Source organism: Gracilinanus agilis, chromosome 2 (genome assembly GCF_016433145.1).
Source record: "Gracilinanus agilis isolate LMUSP501 chromosome 2, AgileGrace, whole genome shotgun sequence".
NCBI lineage: Eukaryota > Metazoa > Chordata > Mammalia > Didelphimorphia > Didelphidae > Gracilinanus > Gracilinanus agilis.
Window position 1 is genome coordinate 544,198,234 of NC_058131.1, and position 19,434 is coordinate 544,217,667.

General features: G+C 36.3%; 1 protein-coding gene across 1 annotated transcript in view; it reads right to left on the reverse strand.

Moving 5' to 3' along the window:
* The window catches only part of AP4E1 (adaptor related protein complex 4 subunit epsilon 1), an 89,099-nt gene extending 69,937 nt beyond the window's left edge, over positions 1 to 19,162 (reverse strand). Inside the window, exons 1-4 of the mRNA XM_044665167.1 lie at positions 19,013 to 19,162; positions 11,734 to 11,805; positions 8,041 to 8,164; positions 1,216 to 1,289 (exon numbers count right to left, since the gene is read on the reverse strand). Of these exons, the coding sequence (XP_044521102.1) occupies positions 1,216 to 1,289; positions 8,041 to 8,164; positions 11,734 to 11,805; positions 19,013 to 19,162 (420 nt within the window). The remainder of the gene's footprint in view (positions 1 to 1,215; positions 1,290 to 8,040; positions 8,165 to 11,733; positions 11,806 to 19,012) is intronic.
* Between the last annotated feature and the right edge of the window lie 272 nt (positions 19,163 to 19,434).

Consider the following 19,434-nt stretch of genomic DNA (forward strand, 5'->3'; position numbering starts at 1 on the left):
TGTTTTTCCTTAGGAAAATACTTTACACACAATGCAAGTGATTTGGGGGATGGGGATTAAAAGAGAAAATGTTGTGAATTATTTTTTAACATTCTCTATATACTTCTCCTGCCTACCTTTAGATAGATGTGTTAATGAAATTTCAAATGGCCAAAAGACAGACAGCAGGTGGAAGTAGGACAGATAAACCACAGGCTGTATAAAAAAAGAACTTTCATCAAAAAAAATGTTATGTTTTACAATTAGCACTGTATGTAAGAGGAGTTGAAACAAAACTATCTCCCTACTCTTGGGGTTTTACTAACTAATTCAAATCTACCACTATGCTGGATTATAGCCTGGCGGCCATCAAGGAGACCAGCCTATTTGAATAACACTTTAAAAGACATGGTAAAATAGCTCTCAAGTACTCAGAAGCAGACTAAAGAGCTTATAGATTTTCTAAGGCCTTCTATTTTATCTCCTATTTACAGCTTATTACCCATCACAAGGTATACATAAGAAAGATATATAGAGAAAATTCAAACTAATCAATTATGAATCAGCAGCAGTTTTTTAAAAAAAAGGTTTAGAGAGGATAAAGTAGTAGCTAAAATAAAGGGATTTTAATTTTAATTTCTCAATCTTTTTTCCCCATTATAAAAGATAATAGAAAATTTGCTGCCATTTCTATCAGATATTACCATAGCACAGGGGTTGGCAACGTATGGCTCTTTCTGCAGGAGCCATAAAGTCAATTTTTTTCAGGTGCTGTTACAGGAGCGCACACTATGAGCACTGTACGACTCTCACGAAATTACATTTTAAAAAATGTGGCGTTTAAGACTCTCACGGCCAAAAAGGTTGCGACCCTTGCCATAGCAGAAGTCTCCAGTTTAAAAAAAAAAAAAAAGACTAGACTAGCTTTTATTCTAGTCTTTAGAACACACAAGTACTTATCTATTCTGTAATAGGGATAGTGATAGTGGAGTTATTTCTACATATTTCCTTCCAAACAGTGCACATGCTTTCTGACTTTTATTCAAAAGCAAATGAGAATTAGATTGGAGTAGAGGTAGAATCCAATAATTAGAAAATATGGACCAATCCTCATTTACTCCCTTCTCCTAAATTTATCTTCATTTAAAAAGCCATCTCTCATCAGGAGAAATCTCATGTACTTTCTGGGGACTAAAATCATAATGATATTGCCCAAACTGGCTATGTAAATAGTACCTTTACAACCGTATTCACAAGGAGAAGCAACAGTTCATGGTTTTCATGTAGAAATAAAGAAACTGCCAAATAACCTACAAAAGACAATAAGAAAAAACCCTTCGTCACTGCTCTCCAAAAATAAATCAAAATGGTTACATAAAGCAATGTATGCCAGACTTCAAGTATTAGTGATTCAAGTTGGGAGTCAATATGAAACAGATTATATCATTTTCTAAGATCCAAAGAATTTTTTTGTCAAAAAAGATGAATGAATATAGATTCCTCCTTTAATAGCTTACATTTACAAAGCACTTTAAGATGCACTAAAGCACTTTAAGCTCACATTTACAAAACACTTTTTCACACTTTATGAGTTGGGACAGTATTATAAACCCCACCTTATATATAAGGAAACTATATAGAGGGCCATCAAGGTTCAAGGATTTGTCCAAGATCAGACAGCTGTCAGTGCTGGGGTTTGCACTCAAACTCCTATTCTCTGGCTCCAAATCTAGTGTTCTTTTCACTACACTCTAACTGTACTGTATTTGATATTTATGTTGTCTACCATTACAGCATATGTCTGAAAAGGAGGCCTAAAATTTAATGGCTTTTCAAAGGTTCCCAAAACCTTTTTAGAAAGTTTATTTAAAAGATTCCTAAACCTCATGTCATTACAGACATTTTTAAGAAAAAATTTTAGAAAAATGTTTTAGAAAAATTTAGGAAAATTCTATACTTCCATACAAAATAGTCTTTTTAAATTATGGTTAGGTATGAACTAATAAAATCATTGTTAAAACTGAAAGAATTTTTATAGTTGTATTGTTGAACAAGCTACATGATATTACTCAAATTCTTAACTTATAGAATTCAAAAATTAGACAGGTAAAACAAAACAATTCTACCAACATAATCCAAAAGGGAGAATGTCATGGTAGAAAACAGGCTGGATTTAGGAACTGAGCTCCTCATTTGGAATCAAGGGTCTGCTTCTTAACACATAGAAGCACCTTACCAAGCCACTCAGAGACCAACAAAGAAATATAAACATAAATTTGGAAAGAATTTTAGAGGTTGGTCATCTAATTCAACCACTCGTTTCATAGATAAGGAGGCAAGATTCTAACCTAGTCCATATGGCTCCAAACTTTTCACTCTTTCTACTAACCTAAACTAACATCATTCTTCATCTGTAAAATGAAGGAGCTGAGCTAGATGGCCTCTAAATGTCCATTCCATTGCTAAATCTATGATCCCATAAATCCTATGGCTTATTATTTTACATCTGCCACTCTTCCCAAATGGACTAGTTACCAGACTGCCTCACTGCCAACTTCCATTGACCATCATCCTCAGTTCCTTTTCATCCCTTGTAATACTCCAGGATTGTACTCCTTATCTTTTAATTATCTGACATTCTTAATAAATATCAAAAAACAAGAAAGAACAGACATAGCAAACACCCTGATTTCATTAAAAGCTAAGAGTTATACCTAGAAAATGGGCGGCATTTGCCCTGACATGAAAAAAGAAAAGCAAAGATATCCAGAGCCCAGAATAGAGGCTAAGACTCCAGGGATGCCAGAAATGAGAAGCAGTGAAAACTGCAGAAAGGAGCCAGTCAGTCAATAAACATTTATTAAGTGCCTACTTTGTGCCATGAACTATGATAAGCACTGGGGATACAAAGAAAGGCAAAAGACAATTCCTACCCTTAAGGAACTCACAATCTAAAATGGGAGAAGACAACACATAAAAAGAAGCTGGAAAAAAGGAGAGAGGAAGGGAAAGAAGGGAGGATGCCCAGCTAAGGGTATGAAATCATGCAGCCAGGTAGGAAGTGAAGCGCTGAAATAAAGGATCTGGGAGGAACTCTCTGAAATCCACCCTCCAATCTCTCCCATCAGAGGGAAGGGAGAGGCACAAGGGTTAGGGGTACTGAGGAGGTGAGAGCTTCAGAGTTGACTCAGTTTTGGAGAAAAATTAGTTTCTGGAAACAATAAAGTCAGGTGAGCAGGTAGGAAGAAAATGAAAGTCAGACAGGCTCTGACCAAGAGGGCCTATGAAGCAGATCCTCAAGTCTTCTCAGACTAACTGAAAACTCACCTCTAGTTAACCTGAACACCACCCTACTCAACCCATCACTGTAAGGCTTGTGATAGAATAAGGTCAATTAGTGAAGGTAGAGAAACCTTGGTGTACCTTAGATAAGGGGAAGAGGCAATAGTGCTGGTTATTTCTTATGTAACTGTTGACTTGGACTATGCATTACTATGCATTTCTTTCTTTAGCAAGCAAATAGGAATAAATGGTATGATATCTCCAATCATCTCTCTTTCTAGTAATCAATGGAAATTTGTTTCTTAAGAAAGTAGGTCAGTCATAAGCCATGAAGTTACACTGAAGGTCAAGACAAAAAACACAACCAGAGCTGTCCATAATAACTATGTTAATCATCAACAATTATTTATCAAGTACCTACTATGTCCAGGACACTGTGATGGGCACTGCGGGAAGATAAGTCCTGAAAAATCTTACAATATGAAGAAAGAAGACATACAAAGATAACAAACAATATTTAGAACTTTGAAGCAGGTAAAGTCATCGAATTCCTCTACTGTTTAAGATTAAGTGATCCCTCTGCTATACTCCTATAATACCACTCCACTCTACTTCCCCAATCCCAGGCATCCTGTTTCACAATTTTTTTTTTAAACCCTTACCTTCCATCTGGAGTCAATATTTGACTCCAAGGCAGAAGAGTGGTAAGGGTAGGCAATGGGGGTCAAGTGACTTGCCCAGGGTCACACAGCTGAGAAGTGACCGAGGCCAGATTTGAACCTAGGACCTCCGGTCTCTAGGCCTGACTCTCATTCCACTGAGCTACCCAGCTGCCCCATTTCACAATTTTTAATGCAAATTGCAAGTCTTTACTGCCTCCTCTTGAATTCTTATCCTTATTCTGATCAGTCCTAATCCTCTTCAAGCCCACTACAACCCAATTTGTCCATTTCATTCTGTCTTTTGGAACCCCCATTCTATCTTCAAACTCCCATCCATATCCATGATTTTTTTCAGCCAACATTCCTCTTTCCATTTTCTCACTTTTACTGGAACCAGGTTTTCCTTAGAGAAAATCATATCTCTTGAAGCTATTTCCACTGCAAGTCACTTCTCCCACTATCCCCTAACTTAAAAGGCCATGCATGATCTTTGCAATGGTGTTCTCAAATCATCTCTTTTTTTTTTTAGTATATTTTTTTAAACCCTTAACTTCTGTATATTGGTTCCTAGGTGGAAGAGTGGTAAGGGCTAGGCAATGGGGGTCAAGTGACTTGCCCAGGGTCACACAGCTGGGAAGTGTCTGAGATCAGATTTGAACCTAGGACCTCCCGTCTCTAGGCCTGACTCTCAATCCACTGAGCTACCCAGCTGCCCCTTCAAATCATCTCTTAATAACCTTTTCATTTCAAGCAAAGTTTAGAAGGTTCTCCTTGTTTTAATTCATTGCTGTCCTATGGGCTACTTTCTCCATTTTAAAAAATGTCTGTAGCACCTGGTTCACAGAGACTATCTCTCCAAGCCAACTTCCTATTGATTCCTATCATAACAACCTCTGGTTTCAACTCCTTCCTATTCTCCCAGTTCAACATCATCTCTTCACTTCATTTGCTTTTGTTTAAAACTCGACTCCATGGTTCTGACAAATTAATTCTCCACTAGTCTTCATTTTCCTTGACTTCTCTGCAACATCTGAATCTATTGGCCATACCTTTTCCTTCTGGATACTCTTTCTTGTCTTGGCCTCAAACACCATATTCTCTTAGCTCTATTTAACTCTGTCTCAGCTTTTCTGACTTCTCATGCTCTTCCTGACTCCTTAATTAAGGTGTGAATAAGCCAAATCTACACTTTTAGCCCTCCTCACTCCTCTCTCTAGTCCCTCTTTCTTGACAATATTCACTCCTGTGTCTACAACTAACACCTCTAGATAGATGAATTCCAAATTCTTAGTTCCAGTCCTACCTCTTTTCTGAGCTCCAAACATACATGCCTAGAGTACATGTCCTACCTGAATATTCCACTCATACCTCCAAAACAAAATGTTCAAATCCAATATCGATCTTACCCCTTATACTTGCTTCCCCTTCTATATCATGATTTTGCCAGGGACCTCAAACACTATTCACTCCCAAGCTCCCATGTTCAAAATCTTGCTATTACCATTTTTTTCTCCTCCTCTAATATCTAAGAAATTACCAAGTTTTGTTGGGACCTCTGCAATATTCCTTACATCTTGTCTCTCTTCTTTGGTCTTGGTGCCATCATCTTAGATCTTCAGAACCACACGTGGAGACTACTGTAATAAATCTCTAACAGTTCTCTTTACCTCTAAACTCTGCCCCGCTTATTGTACAGACCACTCTCATACTCTTTTTTTGTTATTGTTGTTGTTATGCCTATACATTCTGTCTTAGAGTCAATAGTGTATATTAGTTCCAAAGCAGAAGAATGATAAGGGCTAGGCAATGGGGGTTAGGCGACTTGCCCAGGATCACCCAACTAGGAAGTGTCTGAGGCCAGATTTGAACCTAAGATCTCCCATCTCTAGGCCTAGCTCTCAATCCACTGAGCCACCCAGCTGTACCTCCATACTCTTCTTTATATCCATATTTGGTCATGTCTCCCCTATATTCAAGGTTCTTCAAAGATTCTTAAGTAAGTTCAAATTCTTATGCCTAGCATTCAAGGCACTCTAAAATATGGCACTATCAGACCAGAGCACAGACCAGGAAAGCAGCAAACATACCTCTCCTTAGATCATAGCACCTTGGAATAAGTGAAAACTTAGAAATCAGCACAACTAGCTCTGAAAACAGTTGCACAAAATATGGCACTACCTTCCCTTACTTGTCTTACTGAATATTACTCCACACCACAAACTTTACAAACTAATCAAACTTTGAAATTCTCTATCCACAAAACACAGTTTCATACCTCTATATTTTTGCTCAGTGTTCTCTATTGTTGTTTCCAAGCCCCTTATTTTACAGACAAATAAATTAAAACCGAGAAAAGTTAAGTGATTCACCCAAGGTCACACAAGTAATAAGTAGAAGACAGTCCTTGAAATGTCCTCCATTCCAAACTCAATTGAGTTTGCTAGCCATCTTTTAAAAATGAATTCAAGGGACAGCTAGGTGGCACAGCAGATAGAGAATTAGGCCTGGATTTTTGGAGGAGCTGGGTTCAAACCTGGTCTCAGACACTTCACAGGTATGTGACTCTGGGTAAGTCACTTAACACCATTTGCCTAGCCCATGCCCTTCTGTCTTAAGAGTTGTTACTAAGACAGAAAGTAAAGGTTTAAAAAAAAAAAAAAAAAAGATGAATTTAAATACAGTTCCTCAGAATCACAGAATTCCCAAATCATTTAGAATGGATCTTAAGAAATCATCTAGAAAAAGGGACCTTAACCTGAAATCCATGCATTTGTTTTTTAATATTCTAATAAGCATATTTCAATATAATTGGTTTCCTTTGTAATCCTATTTATCTTATTTTATGCCTTGAAAAACATTATTCAGAGGAGTTCTTAAGTTTTACTAGAATGCTAAATAGTCTGTGACAAAAAATTGTTAAGAACCCCCAGTCTGATCCAACCCCTTTATTTTATAGTCAAGGAAACTTAGGCCCCAGAGAAGTTGTGATTCATCCAGTTACACAGGTAGTAAATGGCAAAGCTAGTACCTGACCTCAAGTTCTCTAATGCTAAAGTCAGTGCTCTTCCCATTGTTCCCTATAAGGGGTCACTCACTCTAATACCTGAAAAAGAAAACATACCTAAAAAATAATTATCCACTCTTTGCTCAAAGACCACAAATGAGAGGAAACACACTATCCTGAAGCATGGTTGGGTAATTCTAATTGTTAGGAAGTTTGTCCTTACACGAAGCCTTCCTCTGACTCTTTGCAATTTTCAATTGTCTTTGGGGGTCATGAAGAATAAATCTAAGACTCCTGTCACATGTCAATACTTCAAATGCCTGAAGATAGTCATTATTTCCTCATAATTCATCTCTTCACCAGACAAGACATCTCATTTCCTTCAACCATTGCTCATATGGCATGATATATGGCCTTCACCACTCTGGCTGCTTTTCTATGGATATTCTCCCACTTATCAATGCCATTCCTCAAAAATGGAACAAAATACACTAAGCATTGTCTGACCAAAGCAGAATATAGCAATATTATTACTTCCCTTGCCTTGTGTTTTATGCCTCTTTTATTAAAGCTTGAGATCAAATCAAATTTTGTAGCTTGCCATATCACAGTTTTCTTATACTGAGCTTGATTTTGTTTTAAACCAAGTGTAAGCCATTCAGCACTATTAAATTTTATCTTGGGAGATTTGGACCAATTTTCTAGCCTGTCCAACATTTTGGATTCTGATTCTGTCAACCAGCATTAGTTATCTCTCTAACCTAGCTTTGTCATCTACAAATTCGATAAGGGTGGCAACTATAGTTTTGTCATCATTAATAAAAAGTTAAACACAGGAATAATATTAACACAAATGTTAAACAATATAAATATCAGTTTCCTCATCTATAAAGTGGATATAATAATGGCATCTACCTCATACATGGTGAAGATAAATGAAATTATATATCTCATTTACTTTCAAACTCTAAAGCAATACATGAATATGAGCTGTTGAGAAGCAGTCTATAAGGTACAGTGTATATGGCTCTACTAAAGAAGCCATGCTTGCTTTGATTCTTTGACAGATAGCTATCAATTTAAATATTAAAATACAGAAATTTACAATCATACCAACTCTCTTCTCTAAGAGGTTTCCTTGTTGTGCCAACTTGATAGCATGTATATAGCCAAAGGAAGATTCATATCCAAGCATTTCACAATATATAAGTCTCACCATACATTCTTTCATCAGTCTCTGAAAAAAAATTAATGTTTATAAAATATAAGTTATAATGTTCTTTTATGAACAATCTACAATAAAGTCACTTAGAATGATGTCAGATACAGAGCCAAGACCTGTTACAAGATAACTATGTATATGTACAAGAATTTTATTGATGGTACAATGTTTTTATTAAGGAGAAATAGCAACACTAAAGCATATAAACTATAACTGCAATTAGCTGAATATTGAATTAAAATTCTCATTACAGTCACATTTTTTAACTGCTCAAATATTCTAGCATTAAAATAAGTGCATTTATGAAGAAAGTATTAAAATAAATTTAGTTATGAGTTCAAATACATCCTTCTTCTGCTTCACCCTCAAAGCCCCACACCAATGTATTATGCCCAAATGGCTTGCCTATTAGACTCTATCCATCCAAATAGACACTCTCTTAATTTTTAAATTAATTTTCCTATTGAAAAGACAATATTCTAACCAGCTGGCAAGCATTTAATCAATTCAACAGCTACATTTCTCACTATAAATTAGTAACATGGTATTCTAGTTTGTATTCCCCCAGTGCTTCAACGTGACTTAGTGACTCTGGGGTCTCAAAAGCTCTACCAGTAGAACACAAGTTCTGCTAGTATCTACCATGTTGGAAGAGATTGGAAAGGGACTCCTGAAACAAATTAAATCTGTTTTCCAACTTCCAAAATAGAAAGGCATATCTCTGGCCACAAGGTGATGAATTCTGAACACTGCCACACAAGAAATAAATAAAAATGAAAAATGGTTCAGGCCTGAGCAACTCCTTTCTACTTCTGCAGGGATATTAGCAGAGGGGCAGGAAAGGAGACTGAAAATGTGAAAAATCACAGAAGTTTTAGACTATCAATCGACTTTTGACAGTTAGTACTTTAAATGTAAAATACTTGACCAATGGCCAAAAAGTGAAAATATTGTTAGAGGAGATAAAGTATATCAATTGTGATTTTCTTGCTATAAATGAAAGCAGGAGGACATAGCAACTAAACAGAAGGATGGCTCAAAGACTCTCCTTTGAAGACCAAGAAGTTGGTGGAAGAGATTTTATTGTATACACAGAGGCAACAGAAAGCATTATTTCATGGGATATTTTGTCATCATATATTGCAGTACTGATGATAAATATTTGCAAAAAGACCACCATGAAAATTGCTGCAACTAATGCAAGAACACTGGCTGCTAAGGATAAAGTGGTTGAGAAAGTCTAGGAAGACTTAATAAAAGCTTCCAAAAGAAATCAAACATACATCCTAAGTCTTGGTGATGTCAGTCCAAAACTGGAACAAAGGTAAGGATGCAAGAAATATCTGACACAGCAAGATTCAGGAGGAAAGAGTCCCCAAATTGGTAGGTTATACCAAAGCCTCATGCCTCTTTATACCATGAACACTTTCTTCAAAAATGAAACTGACATCTGTTGCATGTAAAAAATACCCAATGAAGATGAAAAGACTTGCTGCTGATTAACAATCATTGTTGAGTCAGCTTTCTATGTCATCAAACCATCAACTCTTCTGAAATAAGATAAGGAATTAGCTTTTTAAAAAGCCAAGAAGAAGAATAATGGGAAAAGATATAACGTACAACTGAAACAATTTAATCCTGAACTATTTAAACAAATAATTGATGCTCAAGAATGGAAAACAGACAACAGAAATGAAATTAACAAATTATCATCATTTCAACCAGAAATTTAACCAATGTATGCTAACTGCCACAATAAGGAGATCAAAAGAATTCGGAAAGCCTTTAAGTCAGCACACATTTGGCCAGTTGCCAAAGGCACACCTAAAATTATATGTTCATTTGCAAATATTGATAAAGATAATCGATGATTATAAGCAATATCATCTCATAAATCAGGGAAGGGTAAAAGCAACTTAAAGAAAGCTTGACAAGAAATACAATAAAGCAAATGTCATTCCAAATGCATTTAAGAATTAAAATGGAAATTGGACAACAAACAGAAGAAAAATGAAAAAGATCTGTATTCTCCATTAAAGATAGTAGGACTACCATACATGTTACCTAATAAAACTTACAAAAGTGCCTATAGAGGAGGCAGAAATGGCACTAAACAGAATAAAAATGAGGAAAACAGCCAGTTTAGACAAAGCATTTATTGAAGAGTCCTGAAAGCAAGACAATTGTGACAGACCAAATTTCAAGGTTTCTGAAGGATGATAAGATGCCAAAAGCATGGAATAAATGTTCACCTCAGTAATGAAAAATGGTAATCAAGAGAACATCATTAACTACTGACCTTTAGGCCTATTCTCCCATCTATACAATATATTTATGAGAGCCATTTATATACAAACCAAGGGCATCCTTGATGAAGGAACTGTAGGGGAAAAGGAGCCTTTCGTGATTTTTAACTGAATCAATCTAGAGGACATATGATCCCACTGTGCTTATTTGTTGATTACAGAAAAGCAATGATTCCATAAAATAAAACAAAACCCTACAGGCTCTTTTATAACAAGGTGTTTCCCATCTATATATCACAATCATTCAAGATGCATAGGATAATAACAGCTGTAGAGCAAGTCCAATCATTCACTTTACATATGAGAAAACGAAGGCACAAAGGTATTGAGCAACTTGTCTGGCATCACACATTTGTAAATGTCTGAGGTAAGATTTGAACCCAGATATTCCTGACACCAAATTCAGTGCTCTATCCACTATACCATGCTTCTGAGTCCTTAGAAGATATAATAACAGGGGGAGAAAAAAAATCCTGCTGAATGATCCTCTGATAATGAGCATCAGAAGCATAAAAAAGAGAGATGTGCTCATCAAAGGTATTAGCAAAAAGGTCATATGGAGAAGGGATTCCCTATGGATGGTGAAGTACTTCAGATGTTCCTATTTGTAAATAACATTGCCTCTACCAAGCCCCAGAATACTATAGAAGAAATCTATAGGATCTTTGTTTGGCCTGTCTGTTCACTTTGGCCTGTCTTTTCACATAGGTAAGACCAAGTGGAAGAAGAATGTCTACTGGCTAGATTAAAAGATGCATTCGGTTGAACAGCATATAGAGCTTATCCAACAGTAAATATATCTGGGACAGATAGATGCACCACAAACTGGGCCAAGAATTAAACAAAAGGAGAATCAACTGAACTCCTTTCAGGAAAATGAAAAGTTCTTTTACTGACAAAGTCTCTCATGAAAGCAAATGCCCATCTTTTGCATACTAATATTCTACCAATCTTGCCTATGGAAAGCTGTAAGGTGGGTGTGAGCAGGCTTCAATATGTAACCATTAGGGGACTCTAAAGAATAGGAGCAAAAGAAAGTATCAAGGAATTATATGATAGGAAGAGCAGAGATTGGTCACATGGAAACAAGGGATGGCAGGAGGAACAACCAGAATACTCCAGTGGAACCCTTACAATGTCTCATCGAAAAACACACAGAGTTCATTTTAATTGATGAACAAGATGCTAGATATAGTTCTAATCTTCTAACATCACAAACTAATAATGTAAAATACAAAAGAATATTAAAACTCTACTGCAATAACTCTTCAAACTTACCAATGTAGTACCAGGTGCAGAAACAGTTGCCTTCAGATTAGCCAGTTCCTGCTGAATTAATTTCTCCTCCTCCTACAAAAATTAAACATATTATTATTAAAAACTAATAATAATTATTAATAATAATAATAATAACTAAAATTTACATAACACTTTAAGGTTGGCAAAGCACATTACATGTTATCTCATTTGGTTCTCAATAATCCATGAGGTAGGTACTATTATTATTCTCATTTTATACATATTAAAAGTGAGCCTGAGAGATTAAGGGACTTGCCCAGAATTATATAGCTAGTGTAAAGGTTCAATCATTTGAACTCAGGTTTTAGGATCACAGAACAATACCAAGGGACCTAGGAAAAAGAATGCAATCTGCATCCAAAGAAAGAACTATGGGAGTAGAAATGCAGAAGAAAAACATGACTGATCACATGGTTTGATAGGTACATGATTGGGGATTTTGGCTTTAAATGATCACTCTACTGCAAATAGTAATAATATGGAAACAGGTTTTGAACAATGATACATGTATAATCCAGTGGAATTGCTTGTCAGCTCTAGGAGGGGGGAGGGAAGAGGGGAGAGAAAGAACATGAATCATGCAACCATGGAAAAATATTCTAAATAAATAAAATTTTTAAAAATATTTTTAAAAAATATACAAATCACAGGATCACTTTTTTATTTTCTAATAATATGGCACTGAGAAGTGCTGAAATGTTTCTGATGATACATAATATTGATTACAATACTATTTTTTGAATCAGTTATTTTGATAAACTTGAAGTTTGATGGCCATATTATTTGCAATAAATATGAATAAAGACACAAAAAGTATTCAGTTCCCATAATATCTCAGGGATTATATGACAATTTTACAAAGGAGGCTATGGATATGCACTATGTCCTAACACTCTTTATATTACTCACTTTACCATCAAACTCAGTAGTGGATAAACTAACCTGATAAAACCATTCTCATCTTCACTCAAATCCCTATTACTCCTCATGACATTATCAAGGTTAAATGAATTTAGTGGCAAAGAATGGACAATGGAAAATAGTGAAAGAATTTCTTTCCTTTACCTATTTCCCCAGATATGTTGCTACATATAAATATTGAAATGGCTTACTGCAGTTTAAAAAAAGAGAAGAGAAAACAATGAAGAATCTGAGGTAAGAGTTTTCCTGTTTATATAATTTTCACAAATAACTTTTGCTTTTAGAAGTTATTTCTGGATATAAATCCTCCTCCAGCACTGAATCTTTCCTTATAACAAAGAAAACCAGATAATCAGAACTAACTAATATCAAGACCACATTTGATAGCATGTGAAACATTTCCTAAGCATATGTACTTCCTTACCTTGGAGAGGAAAAGGTATTGTCCTCTGGGACTCAAATCAATGATTATAATTACTCAAGAGTTCACTTCCTTTTATTTTCTTTTTGTTCTCCTGGTACTTCATGCTACATCAATTCATAAGTGTTTCCATACTAATTATATGAGAATTCTCTGAATTCTTCGTATTCATCATTCTTTTCAGCATTATAATATTCACATGCTCTTCTAAATTTTGTTCAGCCACCCCCAATTGATGGGCACCTATCCAGGTTTGATATCACAAAAAGTACAGTAATTAATTATATTTTGGTATTTATAGGATCTTTCTTTCTCTTTTTTGACCTCTTTGAGATACATGTCCAGGAATGAAATCCTGGGATCCCACTGGCATATACAAGTCCATCACTTTAATAATTCAAAGAAAATTTTCAGAACTTAAATCTAGACTTTAAAAAGTCTTAAATTTTGTCAAATTCTTTTTAATGTGTTTTACATATCCCCATGTTATCTCTTACCCTACCTAATGAGCCATCTCTTATTCAAAACAAAAAAAAATTTTAAACTAAAAAAGATCAATAAAATGTGACTATATCTATAGTCTGTTATGTCTAGAAAAAGAAATTAATTTATTTTCTCAACTCTTCTCTAGGACTAAGCTTGTCATTAAAATTAAATGAGCTTATGGGGGCAGCTGGGTAGCTCAGTGGATTGAGAGCCAGGCCTAGAGATGGAAGGTCCTAGGTTCAAATCTGGCCTCAGACACTTCCCAGTTGTGTGACCCTGGGCAAGTCACTTGACCCCCATTGCCTACCCTTACCACTCTTCTGCCTTGGAGCCAATACACAGCATTGACTCCAAGATGGGAAGGTAAGGGTTTAAAAAAAATTAAAAAAATGAAAATTAAATGAGCTTAAAAAAATTATTTCTTTTGACACTATCTCCCTCCCATATTCAAGGTATGTCCCCAAAGCATATACACTGGTAGTTGTCTATAATATAAGTTTCTTCCAGACTGACTTGTGATTTAATTTCACTTCTTCAGAGAATTTGAAAATAAATGCTTTATTTTCCTTCCTTCCCTCTATATGGCCCATCTATCTTATGGTATGGTCAATGTTAGTTTTAGAGTCTAGAAGACTTGGTAAGTTTTAATCACACACAAATACTAAACTAGTTAGGTGACCATGGGTATAACACTTAATTTCTCTCAGTCTCATTTTTTTTTCATCTGTAATATGAAGGGATTGAACTTTGACCACTAAGGTTTATTCCAGCTCTAAAGTTATCTGAAGTTAAGTTTTCCAGTCAGCCATTTCTTATATATTCCTTATGCCACTTGTCTATAGATCACTACTAAGGAGTCACTATAGCCGAACCATTTGTCCTCTGGGTCACCTGTAACTTTGATTCATTGGAGAATGTGGTGTTCTAAGATTTACACTGAAAGAACACTGGTGTTAAAAAAAAAAAAAAAAAAAGATGGAGTTCTATGCTGTGAACAGCTTGGAACATTAAAAGCACTTCATAATTTCCCCAAAATAATCTAGCCTACACTCTACCTCCTACTCAATTTTGGTCCCAATTTACTTCCTATCTGCTAATATTATCTTTTTTCTACTCACCTACTTCCCAAACCCTCAATAGCCCTTGTAACAAATACCCATCATCAAGCAAACCAAATTGCCACTTTCAACAATATGTGTCTCATTCTGTATATTTAGTTCATCATTCTCTATCAGGTAGTGGAAAGCATTCTTCTTCATTGGGCCTTCACAATCATAGTCACTGCATTCATCATAGTTCTTAAGTCTTTTAAAGTCTGTTGTTTTTTTAATACCATAAATTGTTCTGGTTTTGCTCACATCCTCCTCCCTTGGTTCATATAACATTTCTTGGGTTTCTCTGAAACAGTACCATTTCAACTTTTCTCACACCACAGTAGTATTCCATTATGTTCATATATTATACTTTGTTTAACCATTACCCAACTTAAGTCACACCCATAGTTTCCAGTTCTTTGACACTAATACTATCATACATTTATGCACTGATTTACCAATTCAATGGACTGGCCATCCAACTCTATGGCCCAGTCTAGACAATATACATTTTTCCTTCATTTAATTCTTCCATATGAATTATAAAATGCCAAATTCTTTCAAGTAATCATGGACTTCATTAAGGAAGCCTGTAATATTCTGGGGCTTGACATAGTCAGCACAATGTGATCCATAAAGAGGTGCATCTTTAGGACCTCACCATCTCCACTGAACCCCTATCCCCCTTGAACCCTATATATAGATCTATATATTTAGAAGTCTAAACATACATACATATATGTGTGTATATGTAAATATATATGCATATATATATGTAGAGAGAGAGAAATATATATAACCCTACATAGAACCTCCACAAAAATAGCAAATACCTTTGGTGAGAAAGAATCCCCTGTTCTATGCTTTGTTTCCTAAGTCTACTAGCTTAAAATAGTTACCAGTCATTACATGTATAAAGGATAACATATGCATAAACAACTTTGCGCCAGAAGAAAACTCTAAAGGTTATATTTTGCTCTACAGAATCTATTCGTTTTTGTTAACAACAAATGCAGAAGGATATAATGTTTTCTCCACTTTGAGAAGGGTCAGTACAGAATGAGATAGTATTAAACAACTGAGTAAAGAGCAATAATTCACTACAATCATCAACTCCTTAAATAATGATTTTGGGGTGTGAAACAGACAGAATTAATGTCTTTTCTAGGCCTCCTTTTTTAATAGTTACTACAACATTCCTTCAGTGAAGAATTATTAATAATTAATAATAATTTAATAATGAAACAAATTTTTTAGCAAAATAATTTTTTAGTTTATAAATGCCTAAAACTTGGCTCATACTTGTACAACTTGCATTTAGCATTTATCAGTCTTTTTGCATTTAGTAAGCACATTATACCTGTCCACTATCTAAAAACTTCAGTTAGCTGTTCATCAGCAAATTTCAAGATCCAAGATCCTTTCATTTTATTTACCTAATAAGTTACTAGATGGCTTAAAAGATCCCTCAACTAAGTACTCCACACATTATTATGTGTGACAATTTACAATCTCATCATCTCTCATCTGAGGTATTTTAATAGTCTAATTGACATCCTTGGTTCCTCTTTCCCCTCACCAAACCATCTCTCAGGTAGCAGCCAAAACAACATCTCTAATGCAAAGGTCTGACCTCAATATTCTCCTGTTCAAAAAAAATCTTCATTGGCTCCCTATTACAAAATAAAAAGTATATTACTTAATCTGGCATTTAAGGTCCTCCACAATCTAGCTCCAACCTATTCTTCCAGACATATCTGACATATTATTCCCCACCTTCACATGCTTATTTTATGTTCCAGTAAAATAAAACCATTAGCTGTTCCCCAATTTTATCCTGGAATCATAATAATGCTTTAATATCTACCAAATGCCTACTAAGATATAATCAAATGGCCAGAATTATACATTAGAAGCCCATTATCTTCTACAAACTAAAAGATGATCAATCATAATACCACAAAGACCTTAGAATATTTGTGAGAATACAAATAAACTGTATTAGAACAGGCAAATCACCACAAACAAATCTGTTACCTACAATCTCCCAGACCTAATATGATCTGGAAAAATGTATAAGCAATATTTTAATAACTATAGTCATACTGAATACTCCAAACTATTTAGAATAAAAAAATTTCAAAATATTGATACCTAGCAGAAGAAATAATAATCAAGTACAGATAGGATGAAAACACATCTCTGCTATCTTGTCTGTTACTGTATTTGCCCCAAAAATACTTTCAGTCAGCCTAAAGATGAATTTACATTCAAAAATTTTTATTCAAATTGCAAAAAAGTTACTCTAGTCATCTGCACAATGGTTCACAGAACAATGCACAAAAAGAATAGCAGGATAACAATGACCTTTCCTATCTGAACTTCAATGAACTAAGATGAAAAGAAAAATAATTATTAATAAATAATAACTGATACTTAGAATTTTTTTCATTTGCAAAGTATTTTGCAAACATTATCTCATTTGGTCCTCACAACAATACTGGAAGATTCATGCTCTATGTACATTTGGCAGGTAGATATTGCAAATAGGTAAGCATGCTGACTTGGAATCAGGAAAAGCTGAGTTCAAATTCTACTCAGAAACTTACAAGTTATGTGACTCTAAAGTCACTCGACCTCTCTTGACATCATTTTTCCCCATCTGTAAAATGAGGATAATAAGAATGCCTACTTCACAGGATTATTATGAGTCTCCAAAGAGAAAACACATGAGTATATATTGCAGCAGTTTGGTAACTGTAAAGCACTTTATAAAAGTTATTAAATGTACAATGCTTATATATTTGTGTATATATTCATGTATGCCATTTGGTCTAGACTTGTGATTTCATTGGTGTAAGAAATCCTCAAATATCAATATAGATGAGACTATTCTCCAATTTACAATCTTGGATTTTCTTGGAATATTGCAAGGGTAAATAATTTATCCAGAGTCATAGGGACAATTTATGTTTAAGACAGGACTTGAAGTAGGTCTTCCTGAGTGGAAGTCTAGCACTCTATCCACTATACCATAAGGCCTATAATTTCCCATCTTTGCAAAGAAGACTCTCTGCCCTCATCTTCTTTTCCTAAGATGTCACTTACACTAAGAAGTATTCCCTGATCTATAGCCTTCTCTCATATGAAAGCAATCTCCTCCTCCTCAAATTTTCCTAGCTCACTTTACTTCTCTACTTAGCCCTCATTGTATGCTATCCTGTACCTAGGGAATCAGGAAATAAAGAACACTGGACTTAAGAACTAGGGAGCCCAGAATTCAAAACTTGTCTGAAGCTCTTATCATTTACGAATCACTTAATCTTTCTCAACCTCAGTTCAATTAAATTCAATAAATATGTATTAATTGCCTACTAAGTCCCAGGCACTGTGCTAAGCAATGAGAACAGAAATAAGGAGAAAGGGGGGGAGGGGAGAGACAATGCTTACCCTCAAGATTAGAATCTAATGGGGGAACAACTCACAAAAGGAAGGTGAAGGGCGGGAGGGGGTGTGTGAATAGTTGCCACAGAAATCTGAGTTTCCTCATCTGTAAAAATTGGGAAAATAGCACCTACCTCACAGGGTTGTTGTGAGGATCAGTGAGATGACATCCCTAAAATTCCTTGTAAATCTTAAAGTGGTATGTACACGATAGCTATTATTATCAAGTCGTACTTTCCTCCATAAGTCAAAAATATATACACATATACACACACATTTGCCCACATACATACTCTCCAGAAGACCTTCAAACATTCTGTCAGCTTTGTGGACCCTTCAGAAACAATCCTCAAACTGAATTTGTCCCCAGCAGTACATATAGAAAGAGACTTCAAGAGGGGAATCAGTCAACTAGCAATTAGGGAGCATCGGGTCCAAATCCTGTCTCTAAGCCCATACAAAGGTCGAACTGTCCCCGCCTCGGGAAGCTCAGAGTCAAATGTAACTTGAGTAAGAGCTGGGTCGTCCGCTGCCTAGGAGGAGCATGACCATCCCACTCCATGAGCTGAGGGCGCTGCCCTTCCTGAAGAGGGGAGATCATAGGACGCAGGGAATGGGCCTTATCTGAGGGGTATCCCGGGAGGGGCGCTGCGTGAGGAGGGATTCCCAGTGATCCTGTCACGGCTGAGGGGTATCCCGGGGGGCCCTTCACTAAAGGTGCCTAGCCATAGCTAGGCAGCGTCCCTGGGGGACCCTGGCTGAGGGGGTTATCTGGAGCCCTACGCGGCTGAAGGCTAATCCGGAGGGACCCTGACTAAAGGAGAGGGCCCTAGCTGAAGGGAGATGCCGAGGAGCCGCCCCCTAGCCCCACCTCCCCTTCAAGGCCACCTACGTGTTTGGACGTGAGCGCGGTGATGCTGCGGATAAGGCTGCCCAGCCGAGAGGAAACGGACACCCTGGGCACCCCAGAGCCTCCAACTGCCTGGTGCTGCAGAAAGAGGCCCGGCAGCGCCGTTAAGGTCTTCTCCACTATATCGCTCATCGCAGCCACCGGCTTTCTCCCTCATCCCGGAAGGCCCAGCGTGCCCCGGGCCTGGCACGCACTTCCTGTTTATTTGAAGAAGAAAACTTTATTCAGGCCTACGAACTGAACATTAACATTGTCGCTCGTCCGCCACAGGGAGACGCTAAAATCCAGAGAAAACTCTCACTGGTTGTAAATTACAAGTTTGCGAAAGTGTTAGCTTTCCATTAGGCAGGAATGCCCTGGGAGCCAGTGTGGCCACTCAGGCCTCCCGAAAACTTCCATAAAAA